General features: G+C 36.2%; 4 protein-coding genes across 10 annotated transcripts; 1 reads left to right on the top strand and 3 right to left on the bottom strand.

Moving 5' to 3' along the window:
- Positions 1–887: 887 nt before the first annotated feature.
- On the bottom strand, positions 888–6,282 carry LOC104762526 (putative glucan 1,3-alpha-glucosidase). Its single transcript, XM_087499851.1, has 6 exons — positions 3,259–6,282; positions 2,692–2,965; positions 2,476–2,611; positions 1,902–2,112; positions 1,563–1,769; positions 888–1,443 (listed from the first exon to the last, which is right to left on the bottom strand). The coding sequence occupies exons 1-6, from the start codon at positions 4,825–4,827 to the stop codon at positions 1,075–1,077; spliced, it is 2,766 nt and encodes a 921-aa protein (XP_087355977.1). The 5' UTR covers positions 4,828–6,282; the 3' UTR covers positions 888–1,074.
- Positions 5,069–6,490, top strand: LOC104762525 (uncharacterized). Its single transcript, XM_010485841.3, has one exon. The coding sequence runs from the start codon at positions 5,069–5,071 to the stop codon at positions 6,275–6,277; it is 1,209 nt and encodes a 402-aa protein (XP_010484143.2). The 3' UTR covers positions 6,278–6,490.
- A 386-nt stretch (positions 6,491–6,876) lies between these two features.
- On the bottom strand, positions 6,877–10,576 carry LOC109130547 (UPF0725 protein At5g63820). 7 transcript variants are annotated; one of them, XM_019240209.2, is made up of 14 exons: positions 10,398–10,575; positions 10,224–10,301; positions 9,987–10,036; positions 9,824–9,877; positions 9,674–9,726; positions 9,305–9,377; positions 9,003–9,064; positions 8,705–8,773; positions 8,302–8,430; positions 8,020–8,133; positions 7,765–7,942; positions 7,543–7,667; positions 7,369–7,446; positions 6,877–7,288 (listed from the first exon to the last, which is right to left on the bottom strand). In XM_019240209.2, the coding sequence occupies exons 8-14, from the start codon at positions 8,705–8,707 to the stop codon at positions 7,046–7,048; spliced, it is 870 nt and encodes a 289-aa protein (XP_019095754.1). In that variant the 5' UTR covers positions 8,708–8,773; positions 9,003–9,064; positions 9,305–9,377; positions 9,674–9,726; positions 9,824–9,877; positions 9,987–10,036; positions 10,224–10,301; positions 10,398–10,575; the 3' UTR covers positions 6,877–7,045. The 7 variants fall into 7 exon arrangements, with proteins under 7 accessions (XP_019095754.1, XP_087355983.1, XP_087355978.1 ...); XM_087499857.1 differs by having other exon boundaries at positions 10,224–10,298; XM_087499852.1 differs by lacking the exon at positions 8,705–8,773 and having other exon boundaries at positions 10,398–10,576.
- A 2,568-nt stretch (positions 10,577–13,144) lies between these two features.
- Positions 13,145–17,558, bottom strand: LOC104762523 (beta-galactosidase 10). Its single transcript, XM_010485836.3, has 18 exons — positions 17,123–17,558; positions 16,774–16,869; positions 16,573–16,685; positions 16,427–16,493; positions 16,236–16,328; positions 16,005–16,148; positions 15,761–15,849; positions 15,516–15,621; positions 15,330–15,417; positions 15,135–15,253; positions 14,887–15,051; positions 14,621–14,805; positions 14,428–14,537; positions 14,227–14,336; positions 14,056–14,163; positions 13,848–13,958; positions 13,544–13,764; positions 13,145–13,450 (listed from the first exon to the last, which is right to left on the bottom strand). The coding sequence occupies exons 1-18, from the start codon at positions 17,300–17,302 to the stop codon at positions 13,330–13,332; spliced, it is 2,226 nt and encodes a 741-aa protein (XP_010484138.2). The 5' UTR covers positions 17,303–17,558; the 3' UTR covers positions 13,145–13,329.
- Positions 17,559–18,831: the final 1,273 nt, after the last annotated feature.

Raw genomic sequence — 18,831 nt, 5'->3', positions numbered from 1 at the left:
ATATGTACTTTAGATTACATACTTGAGTTTCTAAAACAGTAAACAACAACAAGTTAAATGTTTAAAAGTTGTCTGAAAAATCAGATCGATCCCACAGAATCTGATCTGATTGATTTTTAATATGCATGACTGTAAAAAGCGTGCGAATCTTCTCATTAGTAAAACCTAAAATGTAATCTTAGATTTCAAATGGGTTGATTAGGTAAAAAGTAAAGGATTTGAAAATAATTAGGCGGCAATTAAAGATAACATTATTTGCAAGTGTAGATAAAGATATTTTGAGCAAAACGGTATGGTTGGCTAGACCGGCCGGTCTGACTATAAACTAAATTCTTTCGACATAACCAGAATTTAATGGATTGTGAATGATGATGATACCAGGCATTCTGAAATTATCAAAATCTAAGGAGGAGGTATTGGTTTAGGATTTAGAAAGAATTTTAATGATTTTATGTTTTTGCTGATTGTTATAATCATAGAAAATTGAAAGTTAAAAATGAAGGATTCTAAGAGATTGTTTAGGAAGTTTTTTAAAATCTTGATGATTTGTTTTTTCTAATCTTGTAAAATCTTTCTATTTGATAAAAGAGTTTTCATGATTTTTGTTATGAAGGAAATGATATAAAATCCTAAACCAATAACATAAAATTTGAATTCATTAACAATCCAAGATTCTTTTGTTTTACTTGAATAACATAAAACTTTTAATGACTTTATAAAACTCTTAATCCAATAACACTAGATTTATCAAGATTTTAGATAACTTTTTACAAATCCACAACCAATAACACCAAATTTTTAAAGAGTTTTTAAAAGTCTTGATTGTATAACAATATATTTTACCTAACTTTTAAAATCATTAAAATTCTTTCTAAATCCTAAATCAATACCTCCCCCTAAACTTTTTTTTATATCAAAGATAACCAACAATCCGAGTGACTTCGATCGAAACTGTTAGCTCTTACAACTATTTAAGTCTAAAATTCCGAAAATATATTTAAAGAAGTGTGCAATTCCGTCGTCGGAAAAGTGGATACTCGACCACTCTAACCGCCAAGAGCGAGAATGGTTCAATCACAGAATCTTTACGGTCCAGTCTTGGTCCACTCGAACACCCGGTTTGCGGATGGTCAGCACCTTTGTACCCGAGGAAGCTACAAGCCCGCCCATTCGCAGTGGTCCCATCTCAATCTCTGCCTTCTGATTCAATGGTTCGACAAATGCAGATTTCGGACCCGAGCTGTGCCCCAAGAGGATTATTCTGTCGATCAAGCATTGGGAAGAGAGACGAGCTTGTGGAGGAGCTAAGTTTGTTGATGTAAGGACACCATTCGAGAAGACGAAGCGGCGATGGATGTAAGCGCCTCGCCTGAATTCAAAGCTTTTGCCGTCGTCGATGTAGAGTTCACCAGCTGCTTCTTGAGAACTGTTCAACGCTACTACCTGAAGGAATTTAGATGTTAGATCACATAGTTTTATCATATGGATTTCATCTTCCAGTACCGAGCGATTTACTTTGTTCATTGTGCTGATAGCATATGATATAACATTGTGATACGTACCAAAGTGTAAGGATTATTGTCCATTTGAGAAGAACTTCGCCGAAACCGGTCCTTCCTTGGGATGATAGTTCCTGCCTTTTGAAACGCAGGAATGCTTTCTTCTGGAGCGTCCATCTTGTGAGTCTTGCCTCCAACGTAAGTCTTACCGTTTCTCAGGTCAAACCATGATTCTTTTCCAGGCAAATACACGGAAGCATGTGTTGTTCCCTGATTTTGCATAAATAACGACAAGAAGGAATGGGGCAGGTTTGATTATTTCTCTGGAGATGATAATTAAGTATAGAGACACCACGGCAAAGATAGAATTCAATAGGAAGTTGTACTCAAGCGCTCAAGTACCTTAGTGTAAACTCCTTGAACCAGTAGACCATCACCAACCATGAAAGCTTCATCGTTGCTAAAAGTAGCTTCATCTTGCGGGAATTCCATCCATAATGGGCGTACAACGGGAACACCCGTAAGGTTTGCTTCTCTGAACAATGTGTAGAAGTATGGGAGCAGCATGTAACGAGTGTGTATGGCATCTCTCATAAGTTCTGTGTTCCGTTCACTGAAACAAGATAACATTAATTTGATTCGAATGAGAAAGTGCAAAATTAATGAGGCCGCAAATCAAAGGCAGAGAAACCTATAGACAACCATTGAAATGCGTACTTGATGTAATTAATCTGTTAACTATTGATAAGATCAACTGACTAGAAACTAGAGTGCAACACCAGGTTCTAATATCCGCTATCTTATTCACTTGTCAGTTCAGTTGCATGATCCCTGCCTGTCTGTCTGCTTAATAAAATAATATCCTTTTGTCTGTTTTTTCATCCATTAAACAAATTCATAGACCAGAGACCTGGAGCTATTATACTCAAATAATACGTCTTGACAAGAAAAAGATAAGTACGGTATCACATCTTACCCAAACAACCAAGGCTCTCGTCTTTTGGTGTCATGATGAGCATGGCCCCTGAAAAATGGATAGTAAGCACCCACTTGGTACCACCTAACTAATAGTTCTGGTTCAGGATTTCCAAAGAACCCACCAATATCAGCTCCTGCAAAAGAAAAGAAAGCTTACATTAGATTTGAGAATAAAAGAACTTTAGCAGGATTTGAACACAAAAATTTCTTGTACCCGAGAATGTAATTCCAGTAAGACCAAGAGTTAATATCATTGGAATGGAAACTCTAAGGTGTTCCCATTCGGCTGTGTTATCCCCAGTCCATATTGCTCCGTATCTTTGAGTGCCAGGAAAGATTGCTCTTGACAATACAAAAGGCCTATCCTTTCCTTCTCCACGCATAACAAGCCCATCGGAAGTCGCCATGTGAAAGTAATATCCATAAGCATTATGAACTTCCCTGTGTTCAACACCACCAACATGTAATGCATCTCTTGGCATAGTAACCTACTTAAAACAAAAATTCAGTCAGTATTCATCAAAACGATACTATTTACATAAATAAGTGTTAAATGTGGGGAAATAAGGAAACTTCTCTACATAAACCAACATAGGTTAACATAAGCAATCATAGCTTACACTCCACTCTTGATCTTAAAATACTTGCTTTAGTGAAAAATTTGATAAAAGGTGTCAGATCATGTAAGATGAGTGATGTATAAAATACCCAACCAGAGTTCAAACTTATCCATAATTGCTCTATAGATCAAACAAAGAAGCAATCAGATAGAAAGTTATACCTCTGGACCATTGAATACAGAAGGCTCATTCATGTCATTCCAGATGTATAATGAAGGAGTTGAACCAGCATAATTCTTATACGAGAACCTTCCACCCCACCATTCTCTAATCTCTGGACTCAGCATATCAATGTAAGATGATGAACCAGGCCAACACCAACCATCAAAGTCTTTTCCAGATGAATCCTTAACATAGTGTCCCATCTGAGTAGCCTCCTTATGTAGGAAGTACGAGTCATCCCTCTTGATATGAGGATCCACAATGGTGACCATCTTCCTACCCTTCGCAGCCAACTTCTTTTGCATCTCCTCTGGATGAGGAAACAAGACACTATCCCATGTAAAGTATCTCTTCCCATCTGTATGCTCGATGTCAAGCCAGAGAACATCATAAGGAATATCATGCTCATCGAATTTCGAGTCCACCTGTGCCACATCCTCCTCATCTTTGTAGTTCCACCTACATTGGTGATAACCAGTGGCAAACAACTGGGGCATGGCTGACGTACCTGTCACACTTGCATACTGCTTTACAACATCCTTTGGCTCAGGCCCAACGAAAAAGAATGTATCCACGATCCCTGCCTCACTCATCCATAATGTGTCGATCCTACTCTGACCGGAAGGCAAAGAAATACCACTCTCTGCATCCCATCCATTAGCCAACACATCAATCTGCATTTCCGCAGCATTCAACCAGAAAAATCCACAAGTTTTACCAGATTTCCCATGTGAAACCATGAACGGAATCGACCCGTAAAGACCAAACGGTGATTCATGATCGTATTCAAAAACATCTAGATTAAACAGCCTATATGGTTCAGATTCCTCAACTCCAGGACCCTTGGTAGGCTTCAAGGCGAAGCTAGTGGCGTGTTCAGGGATTCCATAAACGAAACTGGAATCATAAAACGAAACGTCAAAGCTAATAGATTGAGGACCAAATGGTCTTGAGTCTGTATGAGTCCTAAATTTCTCTTCCCAGTTATCTCCTTCAGTTTTCTTCCCCAACTGCTCAAAATCAAACAATCCATGAGAATTCAATGACACGACGCGACGACGATCACCTGATTTCTCACGCACATACACTTCAAACGGATCGTGCCGCACCACCGCCTCGTAGCCGTCGGATACATAGACTACTGAAGACGGACTAGTGTCTCCGGAGATCGTCTCCGTGGCTACTTTCTGAAGCCAGATCTTCTTCTCCTCGAACTCAGACACTACCACATCAGGAACTCTGAACCTCTTCTTCGGCGGGTTCAGCGAATGGTCCTCATCGACTCTGAATCGCACGATCCCATCCCTATAAACCGAGAGAGATAGAACCAACGGCTTGATCTGATCACCATCGTCTTGATTAGGGGTTTTCGGTAGAAGCTTCGCTACGAGATCTCCATCGGTGATGGAAACATCGCCGACGATTAGGGAACACGCGCCGGGAGTACGGGATCGAGCGCGTTTACAGAACGGAGTTTGGTCACAGCTGCGAAACTCCTCCTTCTTCCATGAAAGAGCTGTTTGTGAGCAGAAGCAAATGAGTGATATTACAAAGAGAAGAGATCTCATTTTGGCTCCTCGTTCATGGAAATCCTTAAGAGTGAGTAAATCAAGTAATGAGGAAGGAAACACACAAAACTCTTGAGGAAGATGATCTTTCCGGGTCGGATCGGACTAACCCGACCTGCTTATCACTATTAAGGCCCTTAGGGCCCAAACGCGGCCCAAATTCCGGGTATGTAAGTTTCTAGATCTGTCTTCTTCAAGCAAAACCCTAATTTTGGAAATTGGAATCGTGGAAGAGAAGACGATGCCGGAGAAGACGATTATTACGTCGGAGAGTTCAAATTCGTCTCCGTTGAACCCTTCGTCTTCGCGGATTATATGCCATGTATGTAATAAGCAGTTCTCGCAGTACACTTGTCCTCGATGCAACTTCCGCTACTGTTCCCTTCCTTGTTACAAATCCCACAGCGTCCAGTGTACTGAATCATTCATGAGAGACAATGTAAACGATGAGTTGAAGCAAGTTCGATCTGATGATCAAACCAAAACGAAGATGCTCGAGATTTTGAAAAGGTTTCACGAAGAAGATGGGGGAATTGATAGCATCACGGATGACGATGATGAAGGTTCAATCTTACCGGAGGAGATTATGCAGAGGATTATGAACGGAGATGAAGTCAGTCTTGATGATTTGAGCTTAGAAGAGAGAAAAGGGTTCCAAAGAGCCTTAGCGTCTGGAGAATTAAGCAAAATGATCGAACCATGGGATCCTTGGTGGTTACGTGCTTCAGCTCGAACGATCTCTCTTGGACGCGGAGGTACACAACTCGTTCAGTGTGTTGAAGAAGAGGAGGAGGAAGAGGCCAGAGTTGTGAGTGAGATCCCGAGAGGGCCTGATACACCTTTGATCTCACTAAGCAAGCTTAGCTCAACGAATCCATCTCCACTCTTACCAATCCATTTGATTGACATTGTATACAGTTATTGCTTTACTCTCCGTATCTACAATGGAGAGTGGCAATCCGATTCTTTAGGTTCAGCTACAATGGTCTTGACTGTTTCATCTGTTTTGGGTCACAATGCACAACCTGAGACCATTAAGGAAGTCTTGTCCTTTTGCTTGGAACAGACTTGCTCTTCGGCTTATAAAAACCTTGGTGGCGGTCTCAAGTTCGGGTTGAACCTGGTCGATGATGTGATTTGTTTGCTTTTTCTTGGCTCTGGAGCTATTGTGTGCTTGCTCTGCGATCTCCAGAGGCTGATTCATGGTGCAATACTGGAAGTAAAATCATCGTCAGGTCGTGATTTGAAGAAGAGACTAAAGCTTGCAGAGAGGAAAGTGTTCTTCATGATGTGTTGGGTCAATGAGCAGAGTTGTGAAGTATGGCAAGCTCTGGAATCATCTGTAAGGGCAGAGAAGAACTCGGTGGTTGAGCTAAATGGGGTTCCGAAAATGAAGAAAACAGATCAGTTCCGAAAAGGCGGTGGCGTGGTGATTGAGGAGATAGAATGAGAGTTCTAATGTTATAGCTTTGATTATGTAAGGTTTGTTAACAAATGAATGAATATCTTGTGGTGTTGCTCCTAATTGATAATGTAAGGTTTGCATATGAATCCCAAATATTCATGATCCCTACCTGGAACATGATATTGTTGGGATACAAAACAAGTCTCACATCTGATGTTTAAAAAGACTATCATTAATATATAAAGGGTTTAGCGTCAATCCACTAATTGCCAATTGGTTTTTAGTTAGAAGCCCACGATAAACCCAAATTTAACAGATACCTTAGCCAAAAAACCATGATCAAATTTGAGAACTCTAATAAGGGCTTCCCTCTAGTTTACCATCTCTGAGATGGCTCTCCACATCCAGTTAGGCATGAATTTGCCTATGTAATCGCAGTCGGGGTGTTCTTTCTAGCAATCCTAGGCCAATATCTTCCAATCTCTTCACCGTTTAACCATGCCATGCTTTTCCCCATACTGACCGTATCAAGCCCAACCGGCTCACTCCCATACTGAACATATCCTAAGATATTTAGGTCAGTAGTCAACTCACCTCCATGGTTTAAGTACAGTTTGCGTTATTGGTTCTCATACAAATTACTATTACGCGTTGCAAACAGATAGCTAGCATTTAGCGAAGATTAATATACATATGTTGATCCCACTCGTTTTAGTCCCTAGAGTTGTAGACATATAACATGATTAAAGTTACAAGGAAATAGCGATTAATAAATTGATTGCAACAGACCAGATGCATACAGGAAGTGTCTGTCTACTCCGCTTCTTGTTCATAAGCAATTTCAAGACTCATGTGTTCTGGTTCCCCATCCATGGTTTTCCTTATGATAGTTTTGTGATCAACAGCGATACCACTTGAAGAAACACCTCTATATTTGTAACCTATGTAGAAGATTGCATTCTCTGCGTGGAGCTTCTCACGAGCCTCAGTCATGTAATCTTCTTTAGTTTCTACAACTACCTTGTTGATCTCCAAGGGAGGGGAAGCCACCAATACCTGGAGTCGTCACATTGGCAAGTGTAAGAGGAAACAGATAACAAGTGTGGCAGAGAATGATTGCAAATTCAACGACTTACAGGATATATTGCTTTAAAGAATATGATTTCAATGAATAGATGCAGCCAGTCATTATCATGCAGCTCTGATTCTTGCACCTGTGATCGATGATGCACAAACAAAAATGCATTTATCTACATTTAACTGGCATCAACAAGATTAAACTCCACTCTCTGGACATATATCTTAATTACCACGTAATACTTTTTGTTGTCACTGGAAAAGGCCTCATCAGACAACCATTTGGGCATTTCACCTGTGTAGAATTGATCTATAGCATCCTCATTCCGGTCCCAATATTCATTCACACGCTTGTTACCTTTTAAAAAGTGATCTCTAGAAACTGTTAGTCCTCTAAAGAAAGAATAGACAGTGATATAATTAAGAAGATGCGGTAAATAAAAATCTTTACGTACATGTGGGTCTGCAGGCCAAGATCCTCCCCGCATATCCAGCATTACTGAACACAGTCTGAAAAGAGGAGAAGACAGAGTCGCAGGCTGGATCCATGGCCTCAAAAGTTAAGTAGAAGTCGACGCAAGCAGTGCACATAGAATTATACTTTACCCAGCGCACAAACTTAAAGTTTGTTCCCTGACAAACAAAATCAAAACAAAACTCAAGGCAGGGTTCTTCTTACAAGACATGAAAGAGAGGGATCGGAGAGTTACCTTTTCAAAATTGTAGCAGTAGAGTGCAAGCCTAGCGTAAAGGGTGAGATGATAATCATAGTCACCAACATCAGGCTTCCTTAACCTAAAATCAGAGCCTCCATAATCAAAACCCTGGAAAAATCAAAATCAAAATCAGAACCAAAAAAAAAAACCCTGGAAAATCGAAACCATCCCTGATGGAGTGATGGAGAAGTAAAGTAGTATCCATGAGACGAGAACGAAACCTAAGATATTAAAATCAATTGCACAAACAAACATGAGGGAAGAGGATTTACATACATAGGCCAGATGGGAATATTTCTTACTCCAAGCCCTTAACTTTTTCTCTTTTTTCCTTTCCGTTGCTGCTTTTGAGATTTCAAGCCTCCCGAATTCACTTACCCGCATGACCTCCATCTCCTCCAAGCCCTAAAAATCTCTCAGATATTATTACTCAACTTATATTACAATACTATGGTTTTAACACACATATATATATGGTATGTCTTTATTATAAATTTATTCAGACACAGTCACATAATGTATCGTGTTTTACCGAATAATAATACAGTGAAAATTTCTGCTTATTGGATGACATTTCATAAGAGAGCTTCTGCTTTCTAATCAATTCCAAAACTATCTTTGCAATAGAGCTTCAACGTCTTAAGGATATGTATTCAATAAACCCAATAAAAGTAATTACCATATTGATCACAGTGGTAAGCTACCATAAGCCCAACTTCGAACATCAGACTACCAAGAGCTTTGAAAGCTGTCATGTCATGAAAGGAAAACACTCTGATAATTGGAGGAAAATATTAAACTTGAGGAAAAAATTGAGAAAAAACAAGCTATACCAGAAATTCTCAAACTTTATGACACTGCTAAATGCCATGTATGATAAAAATAGCTATGCATTCTCAAAGCTGAGACACCAAAACTTTATTACCGATTACACAAACTAACGACACCCGAAAGTAAAGCAAGTATCACCGAGTTACCTCCTTCGAGCTCCGATAAAGAATTCCTTGGCCATATGTTTGATCCACAATATGATGGATACCTACATCATGATGTAAGCAAAATGATATGAATATGAAATAACGAATCATAAAAGAGAAGTAGTCTGTTACATTTGCCAGAACACATAGTTCATGTAAACATAACACTACAGAATACAAGTAATTTTACACTAGAGAATCTGGGAATCACAAGAGTTCAGTCGGGCATTCCATATTTCAACACATTACAAGAATGCTACATAAGCCAAAGACTTTCCAAACATAAAAATGATGTTATTTACCGCTGTATTTCATATGGATTACTTGTTGGTACATCTTGTAGAGGATTAGCATAGTAGGAACCCTTCAACACGTCTGCACAAACAATAAACAAACTTTCTTTTAGTACTTTCATCAGAGCAGGCCAGAGATATAATACAGTCACAAAAATTACATTTCAACTTCTTCTATACAAGGAGCGAATATAAGATATATCTAAATAAGTTCTTGCAGTTATCTAGCAATATGTAACCGAACCAAACAAGATATTAAACGAAAAGCTTTACTTAGCCAACTATCTGCAACTACGAAATCTCGTTTTGTAATTAGACATAGACTGGGAAATTTCATCTCGTTCTGAAGCAATAAAAGAAAAGTTTGTATAAGCTCACCAAGCTTCCCAGATTCAAGTTTCTCTTTGCCATGACTCCAACCAAAATTGTATCTAAGAAGAAACAAAGCAAAGAGAGTAGTTATTGGAAAAAAATGAAATAGAAGATCATAACTAAAACCAAGTTAAACAAAAGAATCGAATAATTCACCTACTATGAGCATCTTCAAGCTCTCTCTTCACCTCTTCAGGAAGACCAGCTAACCTTTACAGCGGAATCACATAAACCCTTGTTAGATATTTCCAAAACATAAAAATCTAACCTTTAATTGAACTAATCAGCTACACACAAAAAAAAAAAGAGAATCATTCACCTAGGTGCAAGCTGAAGTAGATTCTTTCGTAAAGCTGGATACCCTGGAACCTAAAAACACAAACTTCAACCTCAAATTTGAAATCTGTACTCATAAATCAACACAATTGAGATGACATATAACTATAAAACACTAAGTTACATGCAAAAATTCAAAAAAAGCTTATGTATTTTATAAATCTTTAACCAATTAAGAACAAAGAAACAATGATAGTTGCTGTAAAGAAGTGATACATACATCTTTAACCGAGAGTATTCCAAGTCCGTTAGGTCCAAATCCTTGTACAATCCTCTCAGACAAATCTATGTTGCTCTGCTATAAAATTGAAAGATAAAAAGAAAAGTTAAGAAGACAAAAACAGAACACAGAGAAGACAAAAATGAAGACAAGAAGTTCGGGATCAATCTTTACCTTGAGCTCCGAGTAAGATACGGTGACCGTGGAAACAGTTGGCACGGTGGCGTCCGACGCGAGAGACATTTTTGGCGGCACGTAATCAGACGAGGAGAAAAGGGTAAGGACGGACGACGTCGGAGAGCACACCGGAGACTTTTTTTTTTTTTGGTTCTCTTCTAAAATAAATTTATCTGACATTTTTTATTTATTAGTATTAATATTATATCCGCTATGACTCGGAGCCCCGCAATATCCCGCGGAAGTATTTTAGAAGAAAAGTAAATAAATTTAAAATTTAAAATTACTAGATTATAAATTCATTTGAATGTAATAAAATAATAATATTAAATAAATTGTTATTAAAAATATAACCATCAAAATAAAAACTTATAAACAAAAAATATTATATACAATATTTAAAGAATTATAAATATATAAAATATTTAATGAAGAATTATGGTAAAGAGTTACAATTAAAAAAAAACAATTATTGGATTCACTTCTAAGGTGAACCCATTTGTTTACTTCTCTAATGATAATCTGATATGTCATAATACATTTAAGAACTTATTTATTGACCTCCTAATAAAATAAGGAAACAAAATCTGTATATATTATTATAAAATTAAAAACTTAAACCGATTATTTATAAAATCAAACCGATATATAATTTCATTCTAATTTTAAAATCTAAACCCTAACCATCTCATTTGTAAATCCAAACCAAAATATAATTTTATTCTAATTGTAAAATCTAAACCCTAACCATCTCATTTGTAAATCCAAACCGACATATAGTTTCGTTCTAATTGTAAAATCTAAACCTTAATCATCTCATTTGTAAAACCAAACCGACATATAATTTTGTTTTAATTGGTAAAATCTAAACCATAACCACTTCATTTGTAAACCCAAACCGACATATAATTTCATTTTAATTGTAAAATCTAAACACTAAGTATTTCATTTGTACACCCAAACCGATATATAATTTTGTTTGAAATGTAAAATCTAAATCTTAATCACCTTATTTGTAAACCCAAACTGATACATCATTTCATTCTAATGTAAAATCTAAACCAAGCCAATATTTAACTTTCCTTAAAAAAATTATACTGAATTTGTTTCCTTAACATGTATTATTTTTTAATTTAATTTTGATTTATTTTTTCAAACAAGATAATGTATAGAAGATTCTAATTGGTTGAAAAGGAAGAAGTGAACAAGAAGGTTCATCCTAGGAGTGAACCTAAGTATTTTTCTTAAAAGTCATAATGACAAAGTGATCTTAAGTGAGAATATTGAACTAATAGTTGTAATGAGTAAATATAATTTTTATTAAATAATTATAATTAAAAATGTATTTAATAATGAGTGAAACTATATCAAAGAAAAATTGAAATTAAAATACAAAACTTTCAAAAACTTGAGAAAATAATTTTTAAATATTTAAATAGTTTTTAACGAAAAGTTATGATAAATAGATGCAACTGTAAATTCTATAATAAGTTTTATTAAATTTCTATATTGGTATAACCATTTCTAAAATTTTAGTTAGATTATAGAATAACATTGAATATTAGATATTAATATTCAAATTATTTAAATTCAACATAAAACGGAAAATTTGTTTCAATGAATTATAATTTGTTAGTTATTGATGAAGAGACAATTACAGAGAAAGTTCAAAAGACATGACTATTTAAATAGATACACCTATTAGAACAAAAAATTGTGATGAAAAAATATGAATAAAATATAGTGAAAAGACACAACTCTACAATAAACAGATACAACTGTTTGAATTTCTTTTTAAAAAAATAAATAAAAACAAAAATTTTACTAAAAGGTATCTAATATACCTAATAATCCATATAAACTACTTTTAAATAGAAAACATCTTTATTACCATATTGAAAATGTCAAATTCAAAAACTCACTATATAATCCATCTAACTAAAAGTAGATTAGATTCATCATTCCAAAAATATTTTTGAATTGATGAATCTAGAATTAACTATTGAAAATGTCATATTGAAAAGGTAACTGTCTGCATTTGAATATACCTAATATTGAAAAATCGCAACTGCACCATATTGAAAAGTTGCAACTGTCTGCACTTGAATATACCTAATAATGCATATAAACTGCTTTTAAATAGAAGACATCTTTATTACCATATTGAAAATGTCAAATTCAAATTACAAAAGATTTTTGGAACGAAGAATCCATGTATTTTTATTAAATTTTTATATTTAAAATTAACTAAAAGTTGTAAATTAGATTCATCATTCCAAAAGTCTTTTGTTAAATCAAGAACTGGAGGAATTTTTTTACTTTAAAAAAATAAATGCTAGAGAATAATTTAGAAAGCAGTAAAAACTGTTGAGATTAAAAATTTATATTATTTTGTGTCATGGGAAAAAAATGAAAACAGTTCAAAAAGACAAATATATAGAGATTTCAAAAGATACGAATGTTCCAATAAACACAATTGTACAGTGAACAATTGTAATTTTTCATAAATAACCGTTTTAGTGAACCATCACGACTTTTCAGAAAATATCTAAATGGTGCGATTGAAAAAACACAATTATTGGTCGCATTTATTTGGATTGTTATTATATATAAATTTATAAGAGAGATATGACCTAATTCCAATTCCGATATCACAGTTATCCGATGATTTGTAAGCTTCGTTCATTATGAAAATTTCGAGATATATATATATATATATATCAATGTAGTTTATAGCTTCATGATGAAAAGTGAAAACCGAGTTAAGTTAATCAGTGGAAATTTTTTTTGTTTATTGTTTTCTGAGTTGTAACAAAGAAATACAAACAAACAAAAAATTTATCTTCCTTTGATAGCTTATGAATCCCACCCACATCTTCAACTTTGCAGCTAAACGTTTTGCATCATCTTTAACTTCTTCTTGCGTAGCTTATTGCACCGCCGAAACTTTCCTTTTCGATAACTTTATCTTCATGGGATTGCCGCCTTTCTCCTCAAAGATCACCAGCTCATTCCCGGAAGCCTTAAACCATGATCGTGGTACATGATACCTACGCCAAAAAAAAGAAAGAAAAAAACCAAACTTGTTTGAACAAAGAGAGATGTAATGAAAAAAAAAACACAAAGATGATGACAACTCTTACCATCTCTGAGATGCCTCTCCACATCCAGTTAAGCATTTATCCGGCATGAATTTGCCTCTGTAATCGCATTCTTTAACGCATTCGTCATTCGGGGTGTTCTTTCTAGCAATCCTGGGCCAATATCTACCAATCTCTTCTCCGTTTAACCATGCCATGCCTTTCCCCATGCTGATCATATCAAGCCCAACCGGCTCACTCCCAGAAGGTTGGTCTATGACAACCTACCAAAAAGATCAGATTTTTAGAGAGGAAGACAGAACTTTATCTTCTACGATCTTGGTTCTTGTCCAAGAAGTTATATTACCTTATACCAAGTCAAAGGCTGTTTCTTGGGAGGTTTTGTAGTCACCGTCCATTTCACTGCGCCGGAGTTGCCTGGCTTGGACAGTTCTAGATGCTCTCCTTGTACGCCGAGCTGCAAGATTTCATGGGTATGGTGTTGAGAGACTCATTGAAAAGAGAGAATCACTTGGAGCACATGACAGGTTTCTAGGCAGAGAATTATATATAACCTTGTAGGACCATTTGCTATTTGTCAAATTCAATGTGCCCTTGTTGAAACCTTTGATTGAGACACTTGTAAGCCCAGCTCCAACCCATTCGTAAAAGGATCCTGCATTCTGTAGTAGAGGAAGTTACGCAATGTATGAGTTCGGATGATGAAGCAAAACTGCAATGATTACCGAAAGACCAACGGTCATGCTAAGCAAATCAATATTATTATCGCCCGCTTTGAGAGAAACTGATTTCTTGAGTTTGAAAGGCACGTGAGTCCCATTCCCTGTCGCAGTTCCTAGAAACCAGGAGTCACGTTTACGCACAATCAATTAGAAAACCAAGTTCAAGAAATAATAAAATGGCCGCAAGAGTTAGAAAGTAAGTACCTAGGTACTCTTTGTTGATGAAAACATGAAGAGTATGCCCCTTTGATTCTATAAACAGAACCGGGCGGTTACCCTTGTTCAAGAACTCTTCTTTGCCACTGACATTTATACTGCAGCAGATTGAATACATTTGCTTAAGGTTCTTTCTCGATGAATTCAAATAATTTAACAGTAATATCATTCAGGTACTGACCTTGTTGTGTACCAAAGATAGTCAGTTGTGTCCTTTGTGGTGTTGATGTGGTCAACAAGTTCATTTTTCACAAAATCTGCTTCTCCCCAAATACCCGGTTTCTCAGAGAACACTTCCCATTTAAGACCAGATGAAGATTTCAAATCTTCAGGTAACATTTCAACCTTGGAGGACTTCGAAGTTACCTGTAACAAAATGTAACTTCAGCCTTTTGCTAAGTTGTGTTTTCGTGTTATGTCATTGTCCAAACCAGTTATTGTTGTTACCTTTGCTGTGTTGAAAACCTCGTTCTTGCAGTCAGGTAGAATGCTAACTGACCAAGCAGGCAAGTGGTATGACGTGTTACGAAACATCACCGTCTTGTCACTTTTATCATCCAAGTTTGACAGAAACGCAGCACAAGTTCCCGAAGAGTTTGTGTACACATCAGCCTGAATATCGGAAAGAAATCATCAGAAAGAACATTCTGACAGAAACAGAAGTCTCTCGTGGGGTTTTAAAACAGAAAGTGCACCTCGAGTGAATGGCCTAATGTAATATTTTTATGCTCGCCACTGATCAGCAAGTTTTCAGAGAGCATTATAGCCTTGTGGAGATCCTTAAGGTGTCCCCATTTTGGTAATCTAGGCAATCCTGACAAAGGAACAGGACATAAACATTAGTTATCTCACTACATAGTGATCTTCTTTGTTACAAAGTACAAACTCACCATACTCATCAATCGGAGCTTCATAGTCATAGCTCGTAGTGATGAAAGGTCCTCCTGAAGTACGTCCAAAATTCGTTCCTCCGTGATACTACACCAAATTGCAGACAAAACATACAACCAAATTCCAATAAGATTACAAACAGAGCTTACTAACTTCCTTGTATTGAATAAATTAAGAAATATTACCATGTAGTAGTTGTGCACACTTCCACCTTTCCCGAAAAACCGAGCAACAGAGTAAGCTACATCCTCTGCTGGTCTGTGAGGGTCTCTGCCTCCAAATGTTTTAAACCTAGAAGAAAAGAAAAACTCTTTTCAGACCGCGAAAAACAGATTCACTTGCTAATGAACAAGAAGCTCCAAAAGACTCCAACTTTGTATGAAACAGAATTCAAAGAAATGTTAGTAAAACCAAATATCAATCTACTTACCATCCAGGCCAGTTCTCAGTCCAAATCTTGGGTTTATCTGGTGTATTAGGTGTGAACTGGTCACAGTAAAAGCCATTGCAGGTACTAATCTGCAAAAGAAAATAAGAAAAATCCATCATAACCTTGCACAAGTTGAAAGAATTTTCACTCCATCAGCTAACCTGACGTTACAAGAAACTATGCAATGAATCAAAAAGATGAAGGTACGTATAGATCTTGTGTTTCAGATTCGATAAAGACTTACCACAGTCGAAGGAGCATCCCATTGCTGGCACATCATCCATAGAACTCCAATGTTCTGTGAGACAGCCATAGAAGCAGACCATTGAGCATACCTTTTCCCTCCTTCTCCGTAATCTTTCTCATAATACCCGTACTCGTTTTCCACCTAATGAATCACAAATATTAATATAAACATTCTAAAAATGAAACAAAACAATATTGAAATTGTTGTATATGTTGTCATTTGTCTTGCCTGAGACAAGATTATTGGACCGCCCTGTGGTGCAAAAAGCTTCTCTTTTTTCAACAAGTTCACTATATAAGTCGTGAAACTCTCCATGTAATGCTGAAACGAAAAATTCACAGAGCAAAGAAGTTTAAGTAACAGAGAAAAGAAAGACAAAAAAAAAAAAAAACAAATTCCGAAATATTATCCTTTCTAACCTTCCATGGCTCATTATCCGCCCTGAAGACAGTTCCTGGGACGTAATGCAGCCAAACCGGGACTCCCCTATAACCCCACAAGATTCAATTACAAAAACTTCAAAAGAAGGACAGACAAAGAAGGGATTATATAGAGAGGGCATCACCCATAATTCCACTCGGCCGCAACAAAAGGACCAATTCGTAGAATCATATGCATTCCAGCTTCCTGAACAATCTTGATGAACTTGACTAGATTATACCGGCCACCAAAGTAATACTACAAAACCAACAGCAAACTAATTACTGATGGGACTCTAAACTCAACAAACATCTGAGAGAGTAATAACTGAAAAGACAATACCAACCTTTCCAGGAGATGGTTCATGGCCATTCCAAAACACATAAGACTCGATTGCGTTGCAGCCTCCTTCTTTTGCTGTTTGAACAAGCGATGGCCACATCTGCAATACAATTCAATTTAATCCTCAAGAAGATTCCAAAATTAACCAGATTCACACCCAATGTCTGTTAGAGACGGATTCTAGAATCTCCCTCTGAGATTTTTTTCAACCCTCACAAGCTCGAAACTTTATTCGATTCAATGCGAGCAAAGATCAGAAATCCAAAAAAGCTTCGAACTTTAACATTCACTAAGCGGATATATCAAAGACAGGAGGAAAAAAAAAAAAGGAAGAAGAAGAAGTCACTACTAACAGCTGGAACGCTTCTGGGATAGTGAATGGCGGCGGAGATAATGAGCTGACGGCGATTGCCGATGGAGAGAGAACGGTGGTCGTAGGTTACATTGGCCGAATCGATGGCTCTCCAAGACAAGAGAAACACCATAGCCACTAGAATCGCGGAAGAAGCAATGCTTCCTGTAACCCGCTTCATATTTCTTCGTTCTTGGCTTGAGAGTGTTCTTCTCTCAAAGTGACTAAAACCCTCACTTCTTTCAATTAGGAGGGAAACACAAAGATTTATCCTTTAAGGGCATCCATAAATATATTTTCTTGGTTTGTGTGGGAGTGTACAAGAGAGAGAGAGAGAGTGTGTGACCAAATCACACTCTTCAGAGTGTTGTGGATTTTATCACTATTTTTTATTTATTTATTTTTTATAATAATATTGTCTCTTATTTTTTTAGTATAAGCTATTTTTTTTGCTATTAGTATATATACTATATACTTATATACTTATATAGTATAGACTATACATTTATACTTGGTACTAGAGCCTAGAGGTATGCAGTTGAAGCTAATTTTGTTGATAATTAATAGTTAAATTCTGCCTAAGACACATTCCCTAATCTTTTGAAATGTAGTCTTTTTATTCGCTAGTCGATACCGTATAATTCACATATGATCTAGGTCGTCTTGATATAAACGTATAGTTTTGAGTTTTTTTTTATTTCAGTAATAAAAATAACAAATACCCTTTTTACACACATACACACACAAAGAAAAAATAATTGAGAAACACGATGTGATGATCTATGGCGTGGCGCATCATCATGGACCATGGTTCATTAGATTAGCGAAGAAGTAAAGCCAACTTCAAGCAAGAAAAAGACATAGAGAAAGTGAAGTCTTTTACTTTTTTGTAACCAAATCTGACTTTCCTACTAATAAAAGATCTAAACCCTTTCTCCATCCTTTCGCCACGTAAAATTAAAGATCGTCATCGTCGAAAGAAAAAGACAATAAGCTTTACGCTTGCATCTAACGATCCTGAACATCAAAACATTGTTTTTTTTCTTTTTCTTTTAATCATTTACAATTTTTATATTTGGTTATTTGATTTGTAAGGTAGATGTATTACGTTATCATAAAAGGAAACACAGCACATGCACATAACAAACCAAAATTAAATGAAGCAAGATTTGATAATTTGATACGGCATATATTTTTTTTTAATCGACAGAGATTTTCATAAAAACGCTGCACTCCACGTTTTCTGGTACATTCGTGTCTCCACGTTACCTTTCTTTTCTCTCTATATTTAACCAACCAACCAATTTTCTTGTGTTTTTGATACTGTAAATATATATTTTTCTCTCTGGTTCTAATTATTACCACTACCGTTTCTGCCTAATCAATAAGGAAAAATCTTCTTCTTTTTCCAAAGACATACTATGTTTTAACTTCTTTTTTTCTGGTCAAAACATATGTTAACTTTTTATTTGTTGGAGTTAGATCGTAGTTAAAATGTAGGTCGTCTTTTTTTTTATTTTTCCCTAACCCCAAACAAATAAATAAATACTACAATTGCCGAAAGGGTTGAAATCTTAAATTTTACAGGCCCCACAGTTACCGAAGTACTCTGCTTCTTCTTGTTAAACCACCAAACTTGTGGAGCGTGAATGACACTTTCTCATGGACGCTCGTGTTTTACAACGTTCGGTGGCGTTTCAACAGTTAAAC

The sequence above is a fragment of the Camelina sativa genome, chromosome 18 (genome assembly GCF_030686135.1).
Source record: "Camelina sativa cultivar CO46 ecotype springtype chromosome 18, ASM3068613v1".
Taxonomy (NCBI): domain Eukaryota; kingdom Viridiplantae; phylum Streptophyta; class Magnoliopsida; order Brassicales; family Brassicaceae; genus Camelina; species Camelina sativa.
The sequence above is the reverse complement of the archived record's forward strand: the minus strand, read 5'-3'. Positions and strand labels throughout refer to the sequence as shown.

Bases quoted from the DNA above. Each gene is read 5' to 3' on its own strand.
- LOC104762523 (XM_010485836.3), bottom strand. From the start codon at position 17,302: ATGAAGCGGGTTACAGGAAGCATTGCTTCTTCCGCGATTCTAGTGGCT. The intron at 15,622-15,760 runs GTAAGTAGATTG...CTTTTCTTCTAG, and splicing joins ACTGAGAACTGGCCTGGATG to GTTTAAAACATTTGGAGGCA. The intron at 14,538-14,620 runs GTCAGTACCTGA...AATCTGCTGCAG, and splicing joins TATCTTTGGTACACAACAAG to TATAAATGTCAGTGGCAAAG.
- LOC109130547 (XM_087499852.1), bottom strand. From the start codon at position 9,356: ATGCTAATCCTCTACAAGATGTACCAACAAGTAATCCATATGAAATAC. The intron at 8,431-9,002 runs GTAACTCGGTGA...AGAGATTTTTAG, and splicing joins TTTATCGGAGCTCGAAGGAG to GGCTTGGAGGAGATGGAGGT. The intron at 7,289-7,368 runs GTAAGTCGTTGA...TGACGACTCCAG, and splicing joins TCTTTAAAGCAATATATCCT to GTATTGGTGGCTTCCCCTCC.
- LOC104762525 (XM_010485841.3), top strand. From the start codon at position 5,069: ATGCCGGAGAAGACGATTATTACGTCGGAGAGTTCAAATTCGTCTCCG.
- LOC104762526 (XM_087499851.1), bottom strand. From the start codon at position 4,827: ATGAGATCTCTTCTCTTTGTAATATCACTCATTTGCTTCTGCTCACAA. The intron at 2,966-3,258 runs GTATAACTTTCT...TGTTTTAAGTAG, and splicing joins CTGTATTCAATGGTCCAGAG to GTTACTATGCCAAGAGATGC. The intron at 1,770-1,901 runs GTACTTGAGCGC...ATGCAAAATCAG, and splicing joins TTCAAGGAGTTTACACTAAG to GGAACAACACATGCTTCCGT.